The sequence below is a fragment of the Ostrinia nubilalis genome, chromosome 8 (assembly GCF_963855985.1).
Source record: "Ostrinia nubilalis chromosome 8, ilOstNubi1.1, whole genome shotgun sequence".
NCBI classification, from domain to species: domain Eukaryota; kingdom Metazoa; phylum Arthropoda; class Insecta; order Lepidoptera; family Crambidae; genus Ostrinia; species Ostrinia nubilalis.
In genome coordinates, this window is record NC_087095.1 from 13,612,237 (window position 1) to 13,632,675 (window position 20,439).

General features: G+C 39.9%; 1 protein-coding gene across 1 annotated transcript; it reads right to left on the reverse strand.

The window, feature by feature from the left end:
- Positions 1–512: 512 nt before the first annotated feature.
- Positions 513–16,464, reverse strand: LOC135073995 (ATP-dependent RNA helicase DDX54). Its single transcript, XM_063968280.1, has 13 exons — positions 16,164–16,464; positions 15,896–16,075; positions 15,506–15,689; positions 15,048–15,394; positions 14,257–14,467; positions 13,037–13,155; positions 7,503–7,616; positions 6,267–6,458; positions 3,852–3,965; positions 3,648–3,766; positions 2,831–2,966; positions 1,712–1,856; positions 513–723 (listed from the first exon to the last, which is right to left on the reverse strand). The coding sequence occupies exons 1-13, from the start codon at positions 16,365–16,367 to the stop codon at positions 545–547; spliced, it is 2,244 nt and encodes a 747-aa protein (XP_063824350.1). The 5' UTR covers positions 16,368–16,464; the 3' UTR covers positions 513–544.
- Between the last annotated feature and the right edge of the window lie 3,975 nt (positions 16,465–20,439).

Sequence of the window (20,439 nt, forward strand, 5' to 3'; positions counted from 1 at the left end):
TCACACGTAAAGAGGGGGGGAGGGGGTTGATATGGTGTGACAAGGGGTGGGAGGGGTCCTAAGTTTCGTGACATCACATTTCAATTGTTTCAAATATTTGATATAATGTTGATTTCATTAAAAAAAAGTACTTAATTTAAATGGAAATAAAACTAATTTCGGAACTGCTGTTAATTTAATAATTTATCGATGTGAAATTGCAAAACATGTGACGTCACACTAGGGAGGGGGGGTCTCAGAAATGTGACCACCTGTGACAAGGACGGAGGGGGGGTCAAAAAATCATGTAATTCGTGTGACGTACTTTATGGATGGCCCCTTATTACACGTTGAACATTGCTTTAAAATGACAATTTATTTAAACAAGTGTTCAACGGGCGTTTAACTTTTTGTAATAAGTCCCTATTTAGTGGAACTGAGACATTTTTGTTAATTAATTCCCATTTGTCCCCAGTGCTGGGGGCAACTGGGAATAACCCATCTTATTTATCTACTTTGGAAATGAAACAGTCTTTAACATACATAATATAACTTTTTATTAAGATCACTTCTTCTTTTTCTTCTTGCCCTTCATCTTGTGTTTGAGCCGTTGCTTGATCTTCTCCTTGCGCAGGCGCTCCTTGACGATCTGCTGCTTGTCGCGGAACTCCTTGGAGGAGGCTTCTGCTTTTTTCTTGGCGACGCGTTCGTTGTGTTTCACCCAGTGGGGACGGAAGTCTGACACTGGAAGGGTTAAATGATATTAGTTTTAAAATTATGGAAGACTACTGGAAGCAGATGGTAACCTAGTTGTAACAGTTTACATTTCCCAGTGTCCTCCTGTGTTGTAATTTACAATTTTTTATTTTTCTTATTGAATTATTAGGTACACCAACAAAGTCACATACAGTTCATACATTTTAACATGGTAAATCATGGTGTTAAAACACATGATGCGTATCGTTCGTTCGTTTCAGCCGAAAGACGTCCACTGCTGGACAAAGGCCTCCCCCAAGGTTTTCCACAATGAACGGTCCTGCGCTGCCCGCATCCAGGCTCTTCCCGCGACCTTCACCAGATCGTCGGTCCACCTAGTAGGAGGCCTGCCCACGCTACGTCTTCCAGCCCGTGGTCGCCACTCGAGAACTTTCCTGCCCCAACATAAGGCGATAATTCCCAGTAGCCCCTGCTCTGCGGTCGTACCCACTGGAGGCAACTGGGAAGTTCTACCCAAAGGAACGTACCCATACTAAATGGCCCATATGATCATGTGTGTCATGTGGACAAACTTGACCTTCACTGGTTGGGTTTTTATTGGCGGTCAAGCTGTAGATCCTGGCTACACAGGAGTTGCAGCGGTGGGAACGAGAGGTGGGAATAGTCTGGTTAAAGTGTGTCATGAGTGTAATTTCAGTCGGCCGTTTGGTGTAGTGGTTCAAAACGGACTACTATTCCGTTCGGGTCCGGGTCCGGGTTCAATTACCGCACACTACAAACATTTGTGTGCATGAACATATTTGTTTGTATTGGACTGGTGTTTTCTATGTATAATATGTATGTATTTACAAAAAAAAAGTATTTAAGTATGTTTATATCCGTTGTCTAGTACCCATAGTACAAGCTTTGCTTAGTTTGGGACTAGAAGCGCAGTGTAAAATGTCCAAGGATATTTATTTATTATTTAATATTTATAAAGTATTAAGTAAGTTTGTGTGTATATGATTGTACTCACCAGGCCTGTTGGCGTGCGGGTCGTCGGGCGCGTCGTCGTCGTCGGGCTGCGCGTTGCGCTTGCGCCAGGCGTCGTAGCGGCCGCTGCGGAACGAAGCAGGCACGCGCCCGCCGCTCTCTGTGCGGATCATCTTGCGACCACCGTCCTGTGTGCAAAATTGTAACAATTAAGAAAGAAAGATACATTTATTACAATGGACATCACACAAATACAGGCAATTACATAGACATGACAGTGGCACATAATAATGGAAGAAGAAAAAATAAAAACAAGAGGAAACTGAGCAGTGAGCTAAAAACAAGAGAGCAATTAATATTACAAAGACGTCGTATGGTTCTGAAGTGTAGAATTTTCATAAAGAGCTGAGCTGGCCGCATCTAGGTGTTTTCCAGCTACGCTATTCTGGCCTAGCACTTGCCTACACTCCGTTTTCCGATCGGTGGCCGCCATTCGAGAAATTTTCTACCCCAACAGACATCTCATCGACAATTTCAATGAGCTATATGTCCCATCTATCGCCATTTGATTTTGTCAGTTCTCGTGCTCTTATGGAGGTGATTCTCAGGTCTACTTGTGCTGTACTCGTCAGGTCTAATTTTTCTGTATTTCTTACCGTGAAATTGTGATCTCCGTCAGTTTATAATAAAACGCGTGAGAACATCAAAATTGGTGACGTAGTATACTCACCGGGTCGACGTGCACCATCTTCTTGCGCTTGCGGTCCCAGCGCAGTACTTGACGCCGCTCGCGCGCCATGTCGCCGCTGTCCGCGCCCATGTCTAGTTCCGAGCTCGCCGCGCCCGCGTTGAAGCGACCGCCATGCTGTAGGTAGGTATCGCGCGCACTCACCGGGTCGACGTGCACCATCTTCTTGCGCTTGCGGTCCCAGCGCAGCAGCTGACGCCGCTCGCGCGCCATGTCGCCGCGGTCCACGCCCGCGTTGAAGGGACCGCCATACTGTAGGTAGGTATCGCGCGCACTCACCGGGTCAACGTGCACCATCTTCTTGCGCTTGCGGTCCCAGCGCAGCAGCTGACGCCGCTCGCGCGCCATGTCGCCGCGGTCCACGCCCGCGTTGAAGGGACCGCCATACTGTAGGTAGGTATCGCGCGCACTCACCGGGTCAACGTGCACCATCTTCTTGCGCTTGCGGTCCCAGCGCAGCAGCTGACGCCGCTCGCGCGCCATGTCGCCGCTGTCCGCGCCCATGTCTAGTTCCGCGCTCGCCGCGCCCGCGTTGAAGTTCACCGCCATACTAATAGTAGAACATTAACTCAGTCTTTTTGCAACCCGCCTGCCAAGCGTGGGGATAATGGCAAAACCCTCCACTACAGTGGAGGAGGCTCATAGTCCAGCAGTGGACTGTAAAGGGCTGTTGATGATGATGATGAAATCAGTCTTTCATGCTCGTCATCACTGTGGCATCTTATGCAGTTGTGGTATAAATTTTGCAGCAAAATGTCTGATGTGCTGTTGTCTAAATAGACAGCAAATCAATCTAAACACTATGGCATCTTATGTCCGTGATATGGATGCTATTTTGCAACAAAATGTGTGATTTGCGGACGTGTCGGGGTACGGCGAGCAAATTAAGATTAACACTGTGGCAACTTATGTCCTTGTTATAGGTATAATTTTGCAGCAATTTGTAGTCTGATGTAATTTTTAAGCAAACTTTTAGTGTTATCATCTGGGACACTTTTTTCAAATAAATTCCCATTGGCCCCCAGTGGGGGCAACTGGGAATAACCCCTTGTCGACAGCACAACAAATAGCACAGAATATGCCACAGTGTTTAGGTCGTTATTCCATTGTCTGTGCAACTAGACAGGCTGACCTAGACAGATGTTAAGATTGGATAAAATCTTTAAGGGTTATACGTTATTAGTACAATGTGTAAGAGAATACGAAAAGATAATTTTCTAAAAAAACATACCCAGCTTCTGTATGTTGGTCTGACGCTTGATGAGGAATATAGTTCTCATCTCGCACCACTTCTTTCTTTTTCTTCTTCGACTTATTATTCGAATCAATGCCTTCCAATTTACCCTCAGCCTGTAAAATAAATAAAAAATCAATGCTATATTGTTCCATTATTACAAGATACCATACAGAAATAAATACGAGTATTTTACTGTACCTGTAGCTTCTTATTTTCCCGCGTCTTTTGTACAACTTTCGAGTGTTTTTGCTTCATGATTTTCATGGCCATATACATGGGGGAGTCATTCTTCGTAGTCAGTTCTAATATTGTCTGAAACAAATATAGGTACAGTCGCGGAATGAAAAGGTTCGTCACCTTAGTGTCGGTTTTCGCTTGCACTAGGTAGTGTAAGAGTCAAACCTGCCAACATAACCGTGCAAGAAACGGTGCTGCTAACATTTAAATAAATATGACGTTTGCTAACGAATAAGGTTTTGCTTGTTTATTTTTCTATCCCATCAGTGCAAATGTTACAAAATGTAGTTTTTTTATATTTAATAGATAATGGCAGGTTGAACCAACAAGAAGGTTTTAGTTTATCAATCATAATAATCTTCTTGACAAGTTAAATCGTCAAACAACTTTGATCTGAATAATTTTGAACTTTACTAGCGAACAGTTAAAGATTATTTTCTCTAACTCGAGATAATTCTGTTACATAGTTTCAAAAGGTAATAATTAGTGATGGGCCGACTATGGTCTTTGCCGACTAACCGACTAGCCGACTAATCGGTTTTCAAATTGCCGATTAGTCGGCCGACTAATCGGCAATGCCGATCATTCTAATACCTACTTGTCCGAAGAATAATATCTAGATTTTCTCAAAGAAATATGAGTAGGTATCTAAATTCCTAAAGAGATGAATATGACTTCTTGAGAAATGAGATTTCTTTAATATGAGAAAAAATAAAAAGCAGCATTACAATCACCTAACAGTACCTAAGGTAGATGTCATAATTTTCGACGGCGGAGGTGACAATATGATCGCCTCCTGCTGGGCTAGGATGCGCGCCGTGATATTATTGTTACTTACTTATCGACGTCAAAATGTATGGGCAAAATTGCGCTTATCACGCCACGCATTCAGGCCCATTGATTCCTTCCATCCACGGTGATGGTCAGCGAGCTGGGGGCGTAGGGGTACCCCTGCCTACATAACACGGACTACCACCACCGTCGGATAGGGCCCGCCATACAGGTGGACAATTGCCGGGACGGATTGTGATAGTTGATGGCTTTGTCCGGATTCCCATAGTTCTTCACACTAAGGCGATCTCAGGGGTTATTTATGTGGATATTCCTCATCCTTCCGATGAGAGGAGACCCACATAATCTACCACTTCCCCGCAAGATAGGTGTGCAATTCCATGCATTTTTTCCCCGAAAAAAAAAGTGTCATAATTTTTATATGGACAAATTACATAAACTTTAAACATTTTTGATGATTTCCTAGTAATTTTAACTAATCTTAACTTTGTATGAATTTAGACTGATTGCCAAAATTTTAAATCAGGTGAAACAACTTTTGACTGATTTTTGCAGTCAAAAGTGGTTTAGATAAACGCCCTTGGTCTACCTCATAATCATCTTGGTGATTATGAGTTTTATTTCATTCACATATTTAATTTTGTAATGCGCCGATTATAATCGGCATATTTTGCCGAATAGTCGTCACTAGTCGGCCGACTACAAATGATGCCGAATAGTCGGCTTTCCCGACTAGTCGGCGACTAGTCGGCCCATCTCTAGTAATAATGTGCTCGCGATTCGTTGAAGGAATCAATTTGAAAACTGACGAACCTTTTCATTCCGTGACTGTACGTACATGTTAATAGCATTAATGGAGGGAGGGAAGGAGAGGAGGGAGAATTGCACAGATTGGGATTCATGCCACCCACATTGAAAACATAGTTGGCAACCTAAAATCTTTCAACAATTAAAATTCTAAATCACGTAGGAGAGAGCAACGCGTAAACCGATAGCGCCGCGCTCGCTCTGAAATAAAATAAAAAAGATTGGGATTCATGAAACTGTAGTGAAGACCAAGGGCTTTTTTTAAATACGACGAGTTAGAGGCTACAAAGACTACAGTAAAAATCGCATATTGAAAAGCAGTCGCGTTATAAGCGTATGACGATCATCAAGCTGCTTGATAGACGAACTATTTCACTTTTAAATAACATGTAATATGTAGGTATATGAATTGAACCCGCGACTGGCTGGCCGTAACAGCATATTACACTTGGAAGTTTCGGTCCACCCACCCAATATCTAAGTAGCTCAGATGTTGAGAGCAGTCGCCAGCAAGCGAAATGTTAGTGTAGTGCGATATGTTAGGGTTATTTAATGTGTAAGAGTTGTTCTGAAAGCCCACTTACATAAGACCTGAGTAAATACAAATGAGTAGGTCATCTTCATAGAAACGCCCGAGCGCGGTTTGTATGTGAGCGCGCCAATACGTATGCGGCGCGCACGCACACACTGACAAAATTTAGCGTTGATTAGCGGTGAGTTGCCCCGAATTTTACTCTGATAAGACATAATAAATGAATTTGGTGTATTTCCACTCACCCCTTTAGGCGTATAGTTCTTTATCTGCGCGACCATATCATTAGCATTGTCTGCGCCCTCGTCTAGTAAGAAGGGATGCGTGTGCACCGGTATCGCGGTGATCTTGGCGCGTTTGTTGGCCTCAGCTGAGGCGGATTCCCGCCACTTGATGAACTGCTGCCAGCCGCGGGAACACGTGCGGACTGCTTCTTCCTGGTAAACATTGTAGAGGTAAAGATTATTTTCTTTGATGCTATATTTTACCCGCGGTTTTGGTAGTTTACTTTCATTCGTCATAGAATTTACCAAAGAGGACTTGGTTTACATTCCCCAGTCTCCTCGACAGACGGGTTAGGGAGGCCTCCCGGGCTAAAATGCGCACCACGATTGGATTGACGAGAAATGTATGTGTTTATCGTCAACAATCTATACAATGACTCGATGAGGTATTATCGTAGCACGTATGCCAGCCCCCTAGACAAGTGGCACTATTTGATCACTCCAAAAGTCGAATCCGTTCACAGAGCGAAGTAAAGGACGTCGCACATTTATCAACCCGGAAAGGGATCGTATCAACTTGAGGCGGTCAGTATTCTTTGTATGAAACTCCATACTGCAACGCACACTTATCCGCACCGTAACGTAAGCGCCTCGCCTCGCAGTTGACTGCGCGCGGAAGGCGGTACGATGTTGATCCCTTTCAGAGTTGATAAGTCTTCTATGAGCTTAACTCCACAGTCCATACATAAAAATGCCGGAGCGAAGGCCTTTTGAAATTACAACAACCGTGTTTTGCTACTTGTCTAGGGGGTCAGGCCTGCTGATCGCCTCATACATGCGTTATCTTGTGTGACGGTTTAGCAGAGTTCGAAATTAACAAGATAATTACGCTTCATGATAATTATCGGATAAATATCAACATTATAAGATACATTTGTCATATTGTTTCATAAGAAATTCTGATTGCGAATGTTGCTTTATGTTTTTGGTTGCTGATTGTTGTCAAGTTATCCCTCGCTAGTCATATAAAGCTTGGAAAATAGATAAATATCTTGATACTTGATAAATATCTGATTAATAGATGAATATAGGTTTTATAACTATCTATGTTGACGCAAGTGCGGAAATACACGTTCGAAAACTTCGAATACAGTTCATTTTCATGAGCGCTTTTTTTGTTATTATCAACCGATAATTATCCATCTGTTATTTTCACGATAATTAAATAAAACCCTGTGTTTAGTGTTCTCTACTCACGATCTCGGAGGTGTCCTTCTCCCAGGCGACGACGTCCTGGTGCCGGAGCTCGAGCGCGGCGGTGGGCATGGCACCCCACACGCCGCTGGGACACGTCGCGCCTTTCTCTTTCACCTGGGAAAGAATGGGCATGATGATAGAGATTTTTCATAGCTGGGATTTCCACAACAATGAGGGCTATCGTTTTTATACTGAACAGTTGGCACCCCTGGCGATTGACAGGACCTTACTCTACAGTGGCGCCATCTTGATGAATGCAAATGCGATAGTCCTCCTACCACTTTAGCGCTCACCAGTTGGTGCCACTGTCTTCGCTACTAGCAAGTGACAGGACCTTACTCTACAGTGGCGCTAACTGGTGAGCGCTAAAACGATAGCCCTCATTGGTTTCCGCTGCCCGCAGTAAACAAGGCTTAGCATAAGAACAGGATAAGAAGTGTAAGATGTTTCTATTATTTAAGGAAATAGTGAAAAACAATCATAAACTTTTCTTTGTCGATTTAGATTTTACGTTTTATGATCTTTGCAAGTGTCCACAAATATGACGTCTTACTACGACGCACTGGTTGTATACAGGGTGTTTCAAAAAAACCCCTAATAACTGAAGGGTATTTAATAGACGTCTATAAAGAGTCCCTTGTTAATTTCTTACAGTCATAGCGACATATTCAAATTTCGGGTAAATTTATGTAAAATAAAAATATCGATTATAAAAATTCCCATCACTAATTTGGGTTCATTGTCCTACCAGGAGTGACCAGGAGCAACTTTCTATGTTCACGCCCCCGGCCACGCCTCATTAAAACATTCTGTGCGCCTAGTATTTACTAGGTATTATTATTATTTAATACCTACGGAGAAAAAAATACACGCACGTCGTTAACAAAACAACAAGCATTCAAAATTATGGTTAGGTACATACCTACAAAAGTGGCTCAAAATGACGTCCTCCTTGCTGCACGCATATTCTTGCCCGTCTTGTTATTCGCGGCGCAAAGTCAGTAGGAATCAATTCCTGTGTGCGGCGGTAGTGGTACGGATGTTGACCATCTTCTTTCAGTGTTCGTCAAACTGAAACATGGTTCATTCCAAGTCGCGCCCCGGCGCGCCTTGTACTGGTCGTCGGTTCGTCTTCAAAGAGTTGCAGAACCTCTTCTGCACGCATTTCGTTTGTATTTGGGCGTCCACTAGAACCCGATCGATGAAAAGAGCCCGTAGAATGGAGACGTGTCACCATATCATGGAAACACTGATACGACGGAAGCCGTCGCTGGTCAGCCGCCGGTCTACCTTCGATAAACTGTTCCCGATAAAGTTCACGGGCTTGAGTTAAATTTCCATCAGCTCGAGCCACACACAACATCATCTCATAATATTCGGAATTAGAAAACATTGCCATTGTAGCAAAACAACACAAAACACAAAGCTTTCGAAAGTAGTTAAACGATAGGAAAACACACCGATCACGCACGAAGCATATGAACGACTAAATCAAAGAAGAGCCGACGGCCGGTGTCGCGATCTTTCGGCGCTTCCGCACAATGCAAAGTGGTGCGAACGGGATCGTGCCACATGCCAAATTTTTGCAACTTCTTATTATGACAATGCAACATTTCAACAACATTTTAACAATGATTTTAGTACGCTAATTTTTATTTCGCAGGTAAAGGAATGTCGCAATGTCGTTTATGTACCTACTTTGTCTACCAAGTTACGTCTCATTTTAAAATAGAAGAAATGTTAATGAATTCTCAGATTTATTTTCATATCAACATTTTAAAGCGTCCCTTAATAATTTTCACTTTTACAAAAGCAGCCTAAGACTGATTTACACGTATTAAGTAGTTAAGTAGGTAACTAAATTTTAACTTAATTTTAAGTCTATGTCCAAATGTCTCATAATTAGTATGAAACTGCTTATCAAAAGGTGTCAAGTGATAAGCCCCATCCACCAACTTACCCGAAAAATGAAGGTAAAATTTAGTTATCTACTTAACTACATAATACGTGAAAATCATCCTTTAAGACTTAATTTTAAGTGATTAAATTGCATTTAAACGACATGCAAATTCAAATTTAGTTACCTACTTATTACGTGTAAATCAGCCTTAATCATTTGTAAAACTTGATGTGAACGCCTCTGTACCTACTAATATCTAAAGATAGAACACTATTCGAATTCCGAACCTTGATGATCTCGTGTGGGAATCGAACCCGCGTTTTCCGCAATCCCGGTGGCTAACCTTTGAGCTACCGAAGCCCCAATGGACCGAACTAATCTTTAACCTCCTTAATAATAATATGATAAAACATGCAGCGTCCCATTGTCACTTGATGGTGAGTGACGTAGACAACAACGGGACGCTGCACGTGCTGTCAGCAGTTACAGTCGGCAGCTCGGTTCCAAATAGTACCTTAATTTATTCATTTAAGAAAAACACTACAAATTACAATCATGAAAAGACATTGCATTGCAGACTTGTTAGACAGTATTGTACTAGATAATAATCCTAAACGTGTTTACACGGGAACATTAATTGCATCTCTGTTAATAATAAACTTTCCTCTTAAACTTACTGCAACGTCAGAAACATGACTGTTCTACAATTAATGTAAAACCAGAATCAGCTAGCCAAATATGCATTCCGAAAACAGATGAGTATGCAATTCAAATAGTTGTGCTTAGACGAAAGCTGATGCCAAGTTTGAATTACATAGATTGCGTTTTTCGTGTAAAGGTCAGTTTTTTTTTGCTATTTTTGATTTATTTTGTTTGACAAAGAGATAATTACAAAACGATTAAATACATGCCATTAAGTAGGTAGTGGCTAAACTTAAATTTAACAAAACATTGAGTGAATGTGTTCAAACACGCAAAGTAAATAATAGGCTCGGCGAGTTAAGGAACAAAGGTCACCTTCTCTTTGACTGAGCCTCAATGTTTACACGTTCTGATATCAGTGCAGTGTCAATAACGCGCACCTACTTAGTATTTCTCCCATACCTTTATTCAGCCGCCTTGTTTAGTTTAAGCATATTAAAGTAATGGCATCCCGTGATTATGTTCTAGCATTACCTTTGTAATAAGTTTACGTTTACAGTAAGAGTTTGCTGAATTAGAATTACATACACAATCTTAAGAGTATTTGTACCACCAAAAGTTTAACATACAAAAGGCATAATGTTTAAAATTATTTGTGTATAAAAAAATATTGTTGGTCCGGAATTAGTACGCAATGCATATTTCGGCCCATTGTGTACCAGGCGCGCAGCGCTGCGCACGAGTTAGTCGTTAGAGTGGGCGCCAGGGCGGGGGGTGGTGGGCTCCAGGGCGGGGGGTGGTGTTCCCTAGCCCACTCACTAATGAGGTTGCCAACATTTTCTTTGGGTATTATTTTAATTTTTCATTGATTTTTAAGATTTTAAGTTTAAAAGTACGAGACGATTTTGAAATTTATTAAAGAAAGGTTTATGAGTAAATAAAAGCATATTTTTTAAATGAATAGTTTAACAATTGGCCGCGATCTCACCTGATGGTAAGTTAGTATTACGATATTGTATCATGCATGAATCATGCCTGACTAGTAGACTAGGCATTTATGTGTTTTGAAATAATGATTATGGATGTGAGTAGTTAATGTTTTTTGATTTTCTGTTACGACAAATTTTATCGAATGGAGGGAAAAACTTACACGGAGTTGTACGATACGATGCTGCAGTATGACGTCATGTTCTTCATACCAACTTAAAATTTCATTTTTGGGATATTTGAAAAATGTAATAAGGCGCCCCACTCGCCCCCGCGAACGCGCGGGTTTAAAAGGTGCCAACCGTTACTATGCAAATGTGCAAACTCAAAACATGCCACCAAAAAAAATTCTAAGTAAAAATGTTTACAATCACTGTCTATTAGGGTTTCGTAAAAGAAACTGAAAACCCAAAATGCTTAAGCTCAAGCACTGATGTTTCCCTAGTACTTTTGCTTCCACGTTGGCCTTTCTTTGAGCACTTGCCTTACTAAATAAAATGTTTGTCAAAATGTACCTACGTTTTTTGTTGTTGTTATTATTATTATTTTAGAATTGTTTTAAATTCTCAGCATTTTTTTAAATGCCGCTATTAATGTTATTATTATTGGCAAATTATTACAAAATAATAATAATGGTACAGATGCGTTCACATCAACCTTTTGCTGCTTAAATAAGACCCATTTTGCAAGGATTTTGTAAAATATGATGTGAACGCCTCTGTATCCAATGACTACTCAACAAATTGTTAAAATAAAAAAATGAAATAAAACTAAGGCCTCATTTACGGAGACGCCGGGCATCTTACGCTGTGCGGCCAACTGAGTTCAAACATTGGCATTGTGTGTGCATGAGTGCTTTTACGGAAAAGCGATTTAAGACGCGTATTCTTGAAATGGAACGTTATTTGCAGCCGAATCCTGCGGATGGCTTCGATGCGTCTCACACGGCGTTTATTGTTGCGGCATGCGTGGCAATACTCGCTGAAGGATTCACCGCGGGAAGAGAGGTTGGCACACCACTTCACCCGACTCGCATCAATATTTTTTGTGTTTATCATGCGCTGCGGCTCCGTAATTATGAGGCCTTATTGGTGCTTATGGTGAACTTACAAACGGGTTACTAAATGCTTATTTTTATACGGAACACAATTCAATCTTACTCCTGGTGGTACCAGGAAAGGTACTAGGAGTAAGCTAAAGAGGGGCGGAAAGATGGGCGGAAATGCAATTTCAAAGATTAAATAATAACAGAATTCGACTAAAGGTACGGTAACGTAACCTACCTAGAATTTCACGGATTTTTTTATTTTTTTTCTGTTGTCTAAGAATGTTTGAAAACTATCATTAGTAGTGATGTTGCTATCGGAAAAAGTTATTTACTTACGATTTTTTTTCCATCAAGTGGCCTGGTTTCGATAGATGAAGTTTTCACAAAATTTTTCAAATGTACGTACACATGTAAAGTGTTAGTGAGTACCTATTTAAAATGTTTATTTAACGAACAAACATGCTTTGAACACATCGATAAAGGAAGTAGGCAAAAAATGCGGCTAATTGACATTCTGAAAAATACAAAGTCTATGATTTGCGTTCGATGAACCCCGCTGCAGCTGATCGATAGTGAGGGAATTCATATCGATATTTTTGGAAACTTTCGATGTACGTTATTTCCAAAACCGTTCAAGATATGACAATAGGAACAACGGCTTCTATTTCAGATTGTTTCAGTTTCTGTGCCCTTTCAGGCTTTAGGGGGTATTTTGAAACACCCTGTAGAACTCATTTTTTAAATAATATAAGTTTGCCGCTGGCGATATGACGTCACTCGAAGGAAAGCGTCTATAACTATAGCAAACTATATTGAAAATATTTTTTATTTATTAATATTGATAAAAATTGTGTATATGCGTAAAATAAGACACTTAATTGCGTTTAATTACTAACTAATTGCGTTTAATCGCGGTTGGGGTTGGGTTTGGGTTATTTACTCGTTACCCACACTCACCTGTGTGGGTGTTATCAAGTCGGCTCCCAAGAACAGCTGCAAGTCCAGTAGATGAGCCACGTCATCGGCCGCTACTAGCGAGAACGCGCGACCGGCGCGACCCGCACGAGCACTACGACCTGTTGAAGAAATATTTATTATTATAGCATTATCCATATTCATAGTTAGACGTTAATAATAAATCTAACGCTAATATTATACAAGGCATGTTACAAGGCATGAGGTGCCTAGCTGGGTTGTATACCAGGGGGCGTCGCGTAGTGTAAGTTTACGTCAAACGCATTCACGGTTGACTGCTTAAAAAATGACATTAAACATAATGACGGATTTTACAGCGCCCCTAGCGGAAATTTACAAGAACTAAATGATGATCAAACGTCAAACGTAAACTCACACTAAGAGTAGGTGCACACCGTTGATTTTTAGTTGGCCGATAGTTGTGCCCGATTTTAAATTGTATGAAGAATCGGTCAAATCGAATCGGCGTAGATTGTCCCATACAGACTCCCATACATTGCCCATACTGATCAACTGCCCGACTAAACTATCGGCCGACGAAAAATCAACGGTGTGCGCCTACTCTACTAAGCCCTCTGAGCATCAAATTGTCATAAAGCAACTTGACTGCGACAACAGCGAGAGCGTTAAGTGGCGGACAAGAGATTCAATTTCGGAGATGCCAATTGCCAACTTGTAAATGCAAGTGACTTTCATGAGTCTGTTACTGTGATGCCATATCACGCCTACACCATAGAACCAATTCTAATATTTATATTTTGTAATAGAGATATATCTTGTAGAAGGAATTTAAAATTATAGACTTGGTGAGATAGGAATGTCATTTTGGTCAGGAGGACTACATTTAATTTTGGTAAGACATGCAAATTGATGAAGAAGACCTGAAACAAATTACTTTTTCTTTTTTATATTTAAATTGATTTAATTAATTAATTTTTATATTATTTAATTTAATTTAATAAAAATAGGCTGAAAAATAATATATGTATATCTAAAGTCATATAATTATTATTTATATTGTCAATTAATGTTAAATTAATATGGAGAGCGGGGATATTCTACCACAAGTATTTATTTACTTAAAAGAATTCCTCGATCGCAATATAGAAATGTAAAAACACCTGGTTATGAATAAAGAAATTTGAATTTGAATTTGATGATATTTGATTCAAAGCTTGAAAACCATATAGTGATTCACTTACCAACTCTATGCACAAACAGCTTCGGTGTAGCCGGGAAATTGTAATTAATAACCGTATCTAAAGCCGGCAAGTCGAGACCTCTCGCTGCGACGTCGGTCACGATGAGCACAGAGCACTTGTTGTTGGTGAACCGGCCGAGAGCGATCTTGCGAGCTGACGGATCTAAACCGGAGTAAGCGTAGGTGGATGATATGCCCGCTTTTTGTAAGATCTGGAGAACAAAAGTAGATTATTTATAGTTGTAGCAATTCACGAAGGCATGGTAATACTATCATAACAAAGGCGAGTGAGCTTTACTTGTGTGGTGACTCGCTACTGTTCGTACTGACATAGCCCGCAGAATCGCTAAAATCAAGTGGCAGTTGGCGGGGCACATAGCTCGAAGAGCTGATGGCCGCTGGGGCAGGAAAGTTCTTGAGTGGCGACCACGAGTTGGAAGACGTAGCGTGGGCAGGCCTCCCACTAGGTGGACCGACGATCTGGTGAAGGTCGCGGGAGGTACCTGGATGTAAGCGGCGCAGGACCGGTCTTTGTGGAAATCCTTGGGGGAGGCCTTTGTCCAGCAGTGGACGTCTTTCGGCTGAAACGAAAATTTTTTTAAAAGAAGATTTTTTTGAAAGCAAATTGACTTGAGTATCTTCATCATTACTATTAGGTTATAAATCTTCACTACAGAAACATGATCCTTTCTAATTTATCAGAAGCAAATAGAGGATTTGTTTTACACTACAGCGTCTACAGCGGAGGCCAGATAAACTTGACTACATTATACATTTTGAGAAATAACTTACCAAATGTAAATATTCCACATGATGTTTTGTAGCAGCAAAGACAACAGCCTGTGGTGTAGTTGGAGTCAGCACTTTATTCAACAACAGTAACAAAGCTGCAGTTTTTAATTCCGCTCTGACCGATATCCAGCCAAGCCAGAGTGTCGACGGTAACTTCCAATCAACGTCTAATCGGATCAGTATAGGATCTGAAAGACCAGCTCTGGCAAATTCTACAAGCATTTTTGGTAATGTTGCAGAGAATAAAAGCGTCTGACGATTTGACGGAAGGCGTGCGACGATTTCTCTCAGTTGTTCTCCGAAGCCAAGCTCAAATAAACGGTCTGCTTCATCAAAAACTATCATTTCTGTAACAATAATGTTGTAATTTAAAAATTGAGTTCACAACAAAAATCTATTGTATAATTAAATACAACATTTTTGCATTTTCATTAAAAAAACGCTTTTGAAAGACTTACTGATATTGTCAAGTTTTAAGCTCATCTCAATGCAAATGTGCAGGAATCGACCCGGAGTAGCCACCACAATGTCAGGAGCCTTGCCGGACATGACGCTGAATTGCTGCTCAATGGACTCTCCTCCGAGAATAGCTGCTGATGTCAATCCACTAAACTTTCCCAGTTCTCTGACAAACCTTAGGGTCTGAAATCACAGAATATTTATTTATTATATCTTTTTTAAAAATGCAATAATATTTTAAAATGAACATCAGAATGTATTCTGGATATATCTTTTTATCATAGAGAGGTATTGTATTTTTATTTCTGTTCCATAATTTTGTTAATGTGAGTTTAAGAAATGAATCCCATAAAGATGTTCTTATTATAGCTCTGAATGAATATGCTTACTTGTAAGGCCAATTCTCTGGTCGGAGACAGGATGAGGGCTCTGAAGTTCTTCCCAGGCAACGGCTTATTGGTGGGCGAAGTGAGTTTCTCAATTATGGGCAGTACGAAGCAAGCAGTCTTACCAGAACCTGTACGTGCCATAGCAACCACATCCTTTCCCTCCAATGCCAGTGGAATAGTCTGAAATTACATAACAAAGAACAAAATTCGTGGTTGTTTTTGTATGGTTTTAGGTTATGTTATCAAAGTCAAGATTTAAATAATTTACCTTTCGTTGAATGGGTGTCGGTTGTTTATATCCTCGTTTAGTTATCCCTTTTATGATTGGGAAACTGAATCCCATCGATTGAAAACCACCAGAGCCCTTCTTTTTCTTTTTGCTACTTTGCGACTCACTTTCCTTCGCATTTTCGTCTTCTGGAGGAGCTTCGAACCCTGGGAGGTCATCTCCCAGATCCTTGGGTTTCAACATTTTATTTCTATTTTCAAATTACACTTATATTATTTTATTAAATTAATAAAAATCACATGCATGCGATCCACACACGCACCACATGTTTTTGTTATGACGTTTGATGACAGTGACAGTGAAGTGACCTGTGACGGTCCGTGACATTGGCATTTTGTTTTATAAAAAAGTTTATAGTTTTGTACCAGGAAAGTATTAATGATACTGCTTTTTGCAAAAGTATTTTCGTCAAGAAATTAAATTCACATCTGAGGAGCTCGGGTGTGCCTCCGCCAAGACGAGTCGATGACGTGCAAGAGCAAATAAGTGCCTTTATCATTTTTACTAAGGTGTAGAGACTAGAGTTAAGGCTTGGCTCTACTTTCAAAGTGCGAGCCATTTATTTGGTTCATCTTAACAACATTTTACATGATAATGTTTTGGTGGGATGAATCTCACTAAGGAGGTATGATGAATCATACTCAAAGTCATGGATGGACATCGTCCATAATTTGTCGTCCATGCTCAGTCATACTAAACTTAACCATGATTTACCAAATCAGTAGGTACTCACCCACCATTAAACAGAATTAAACCTTCAAAAGTTGGATTGGTAGCCTGCTGGACGTACGGAAGGAATCAAGAAAGCATGATCTCCCGTGACGCTATCCCCCTTTATCATCCAGCTGCTGCCAGCCTTTTCCTGAGGTCTTCGGTGCATTTCAATAATATTTTTAGTATTTTAATCAAGGCTTGTCGTCCTTCAAAACCAAATCGGAAATTGTTATGGTGGTGGCACAAGGTCACACAATTTTGACATTTTTACTGGCTATGATCGGAAGTTCATGGCAGATAGTTTTAAGTAATTTTTAGTGATTGATGATCATTAAACGGTAAATGGGTTTTTGTTTAAATTACAGTTTACCTACATATTTCCTGTTCCCCATTTCGCGGTGGGCAGAGTCGTGCTGTAATTGCATTTTTGGATGCGACCCGTGAGACCTGTCGCTGCACTCAAGGGCTCATGAATAAGTTTATGTACCTACTTACAGACCTACAAATTATTACACCGACATGTCGCGACATTTCGATTGGCATGCAATTATGTACTTACTGTAAAGACTACCCAGTAGCCATAAAATAAATAAACAATGAACAAATCAATAAATAAGTAAATTAAAATTATGCCATTAGCTTAGGCGTTGAGAATGAATGTCGTAAAGGAAAATAACTTACATATCTAATGATCCAAACTCGAAGCACAAGATTCAATCCTATTTCTTAAAGAAAAGTTTTCTTTTGGACAGGTGTAGGTATCTAAACTCTATCATTATTATTATTGCCTTTTTCATCATCATTTCAGCCATAGGACGTCCACTGCTGAACATAGGCCTCCCCCAATGACTGCCTTTTTAACTACAAATTAATAGACCTATTCATGTGTTTCATTCACATAAGAACGACTACAACCACTTTTGCACTAGCCACGTAAACCCTGAAAACAAGTAAAGATATTACATACTCGTACACTTTTAAAAATCATACCATTTTTGTTATGAACGTGCAATTACTGTGTAATTTCCATTTTTATATGGCGCGTAGAAATTAATCTGTCCCAGTAAAGGTTTGCTATTTTAATTCAAGGTTTGATGCTATCTTATCAATCATTAATTAAGTAATATCTCGAAGGGCATATACTTGAACCCTCTCGACCATTTACTTTAGTATTCCACTCACACGCTTGAGATAATAACATGTCTCTACATTCACGTGGACAGACATAATAATACTTAATTTTTGTCATTGTTTTGATGCACTGTAATATACTTGGTTATTTGCGTAGTTCTATGACCACAGAATTTGCTGTGCTAATGAAGGTGGTAAAACAGTATATTAAAAACTGTTTTAGTCACAAAATTGTCATTGATTGTGTCCGAAGAGACGGACTACTGCTGAACATAAAAACACACTTCCTCAACTTAGCGTTTCCCGCGACCTTCACCATCATCAACACCAGTTCATCATCATCATCCTCATCATCAATCCGTGAATCGTCGTGTTACCAACCGATTTAACATGTCAGTCATCATAATTGGCACTCCAAGTCCTTGTGAAAGGCTATCTTTTCAAGAACAAATTCCTTAGACGTCGTTTATTCTTCGCTCAATGGTTTTTCCAGCTCGCTTACTTCGTGGATGTTATGGAAGATTACCAGACGGCCACAAAGGTTGTCTAAAATAAACACGATGACGCGTTTTATACATTGTGGTTAATGATCTGAAGTATTATTAAACTAGCTTTTGTACAAGGCTCCGCTCAGGAAAATTTTGACTGTCACAGAAAAACTTTATAGCGCGCGTTTCTGTTTGAAAAACCGGGACAAAAACTATCCACTATGTCCTTGAGACTCAAACTATCTATACTAAATTTAATCAAAATCGGTTCAGTGGTTTAGGCGTGAAAGCGTAACAGACAGACTGGGAATCATCCTTTCCTTTGTTTCAATGTAAGTTTTGGAAGTTACCGTTTAGCCTAACTAACTGTTGTAGTTACCAACCTACTGATTCTGTGCTTTAGGTACCTATTCAACACATAGGTATTGTGATTTTCAGAGCAAGCTAGAACTAGATGTTATAAATCTTAAGTGTTGTTAATCTATCAGAATAGTCTATGTAATCAACATTGAAAGATAATTACTAAGTTCATACTGGTTTGTAATGAATCTATAGTTACATTTCAATTGACACAATTTGCATTTAATTTATAGTATGGATAAATTAGACCTTACAACTAGACTAGTTTTTTCACATTTAAATGTTTTGCTCTTGATAATGCTAAGTCAAAGTAGATTTATACGATTACTTAGTAGTCTTATCTTCAGTTTTGTTTTACTGCTTAATTAGCCGTAATTTTAAGACGGCGAAAGAAGCAGATAGGTACTTTGTATAATGAGCTCATTATTTCGCCGACATCTTCGGAAGATGAGCACTATGCAATTACACGAGGTCACTTGAAAGAGGACCGTAATTATGGTAAACCGTCGAATTATGCTCTTAGCACGTTTAACTGGCAGTTTTAACTACGTGCATAGGTACATTACAGAAAATTAGTTTTACAAAATTATGGCGAAAGATTCGAGAACATTTCCAGATACACAGGAAGAAATTCAGCTTCCTACTTGTACTATAATTCTGAGTCTACAACAAATGGATTTAAACAAATTAGCAATTTATTTTAGTGTCACCAAAGCAATTTAGAGTTGTTCAGACAAATAATTAGGTCCAGACAAGCTCCAGTCAGAATTTGTTTGTCATCCTGGGATCTTATTAAGAGCGAGAATAGATATTGTAATAATGCGTTTAAAAAAGAAGTCACTTGGTAGTATTTTCGGCTTCAGAAAGTAAATAAAGTTCTTGCTCTTTACCAATGCATTTTGCAGAGTAGATTCCACCACTTGATTCTCTGGCTGACCATTGACCTAAATTAGTATCTTAGCTTTAATGGTAACTGAAAAACACTATCCTAGTTTCAATTTAAACTGCTGCACGGAATCAATAAAAGAAGTGTGTCAACAAAAGAGCGGCCACGAATAGAGTTTTAAATTAATATGGGTCAAATGCACGCGAGCCGAGTCTTACTTTATCGTTTGCTTCTATTTGGCTCAGTATCTTCTTGTTACCTATTTTAGTTTTTAAAAAGAACGTAAGCATCTATTTGTTTGCCTTTGATCAGCAGAGGTCAAGTTTACGGGACTATTCCCACCTCTCGTTCCCACCGCTGCAACTCCTGTGTAGCCAGGATCTACAGCTCGACCGCCAATAAAAACGCAACCAGTGAAGGTCAAGTTCGTCCCGGGGGAAAGTTAAACTGTCAAGGTTAGGTCATCCTGACTCTACATCTCATTTTCATTCTGCATAAAAATAATGTCATTATCCGACACGTCGCATCAAAAAAATGTACACCTAGTTGATGAGTTGCATTTGCACACAAAATGCCAAGGGTGAATACGTGGCAATTACAGGATGTTTATTTTGTATGGATCGGATACGGATATTTATTGGTTTAAAGTGACCGTATACATCACCAAGGCCAGTTC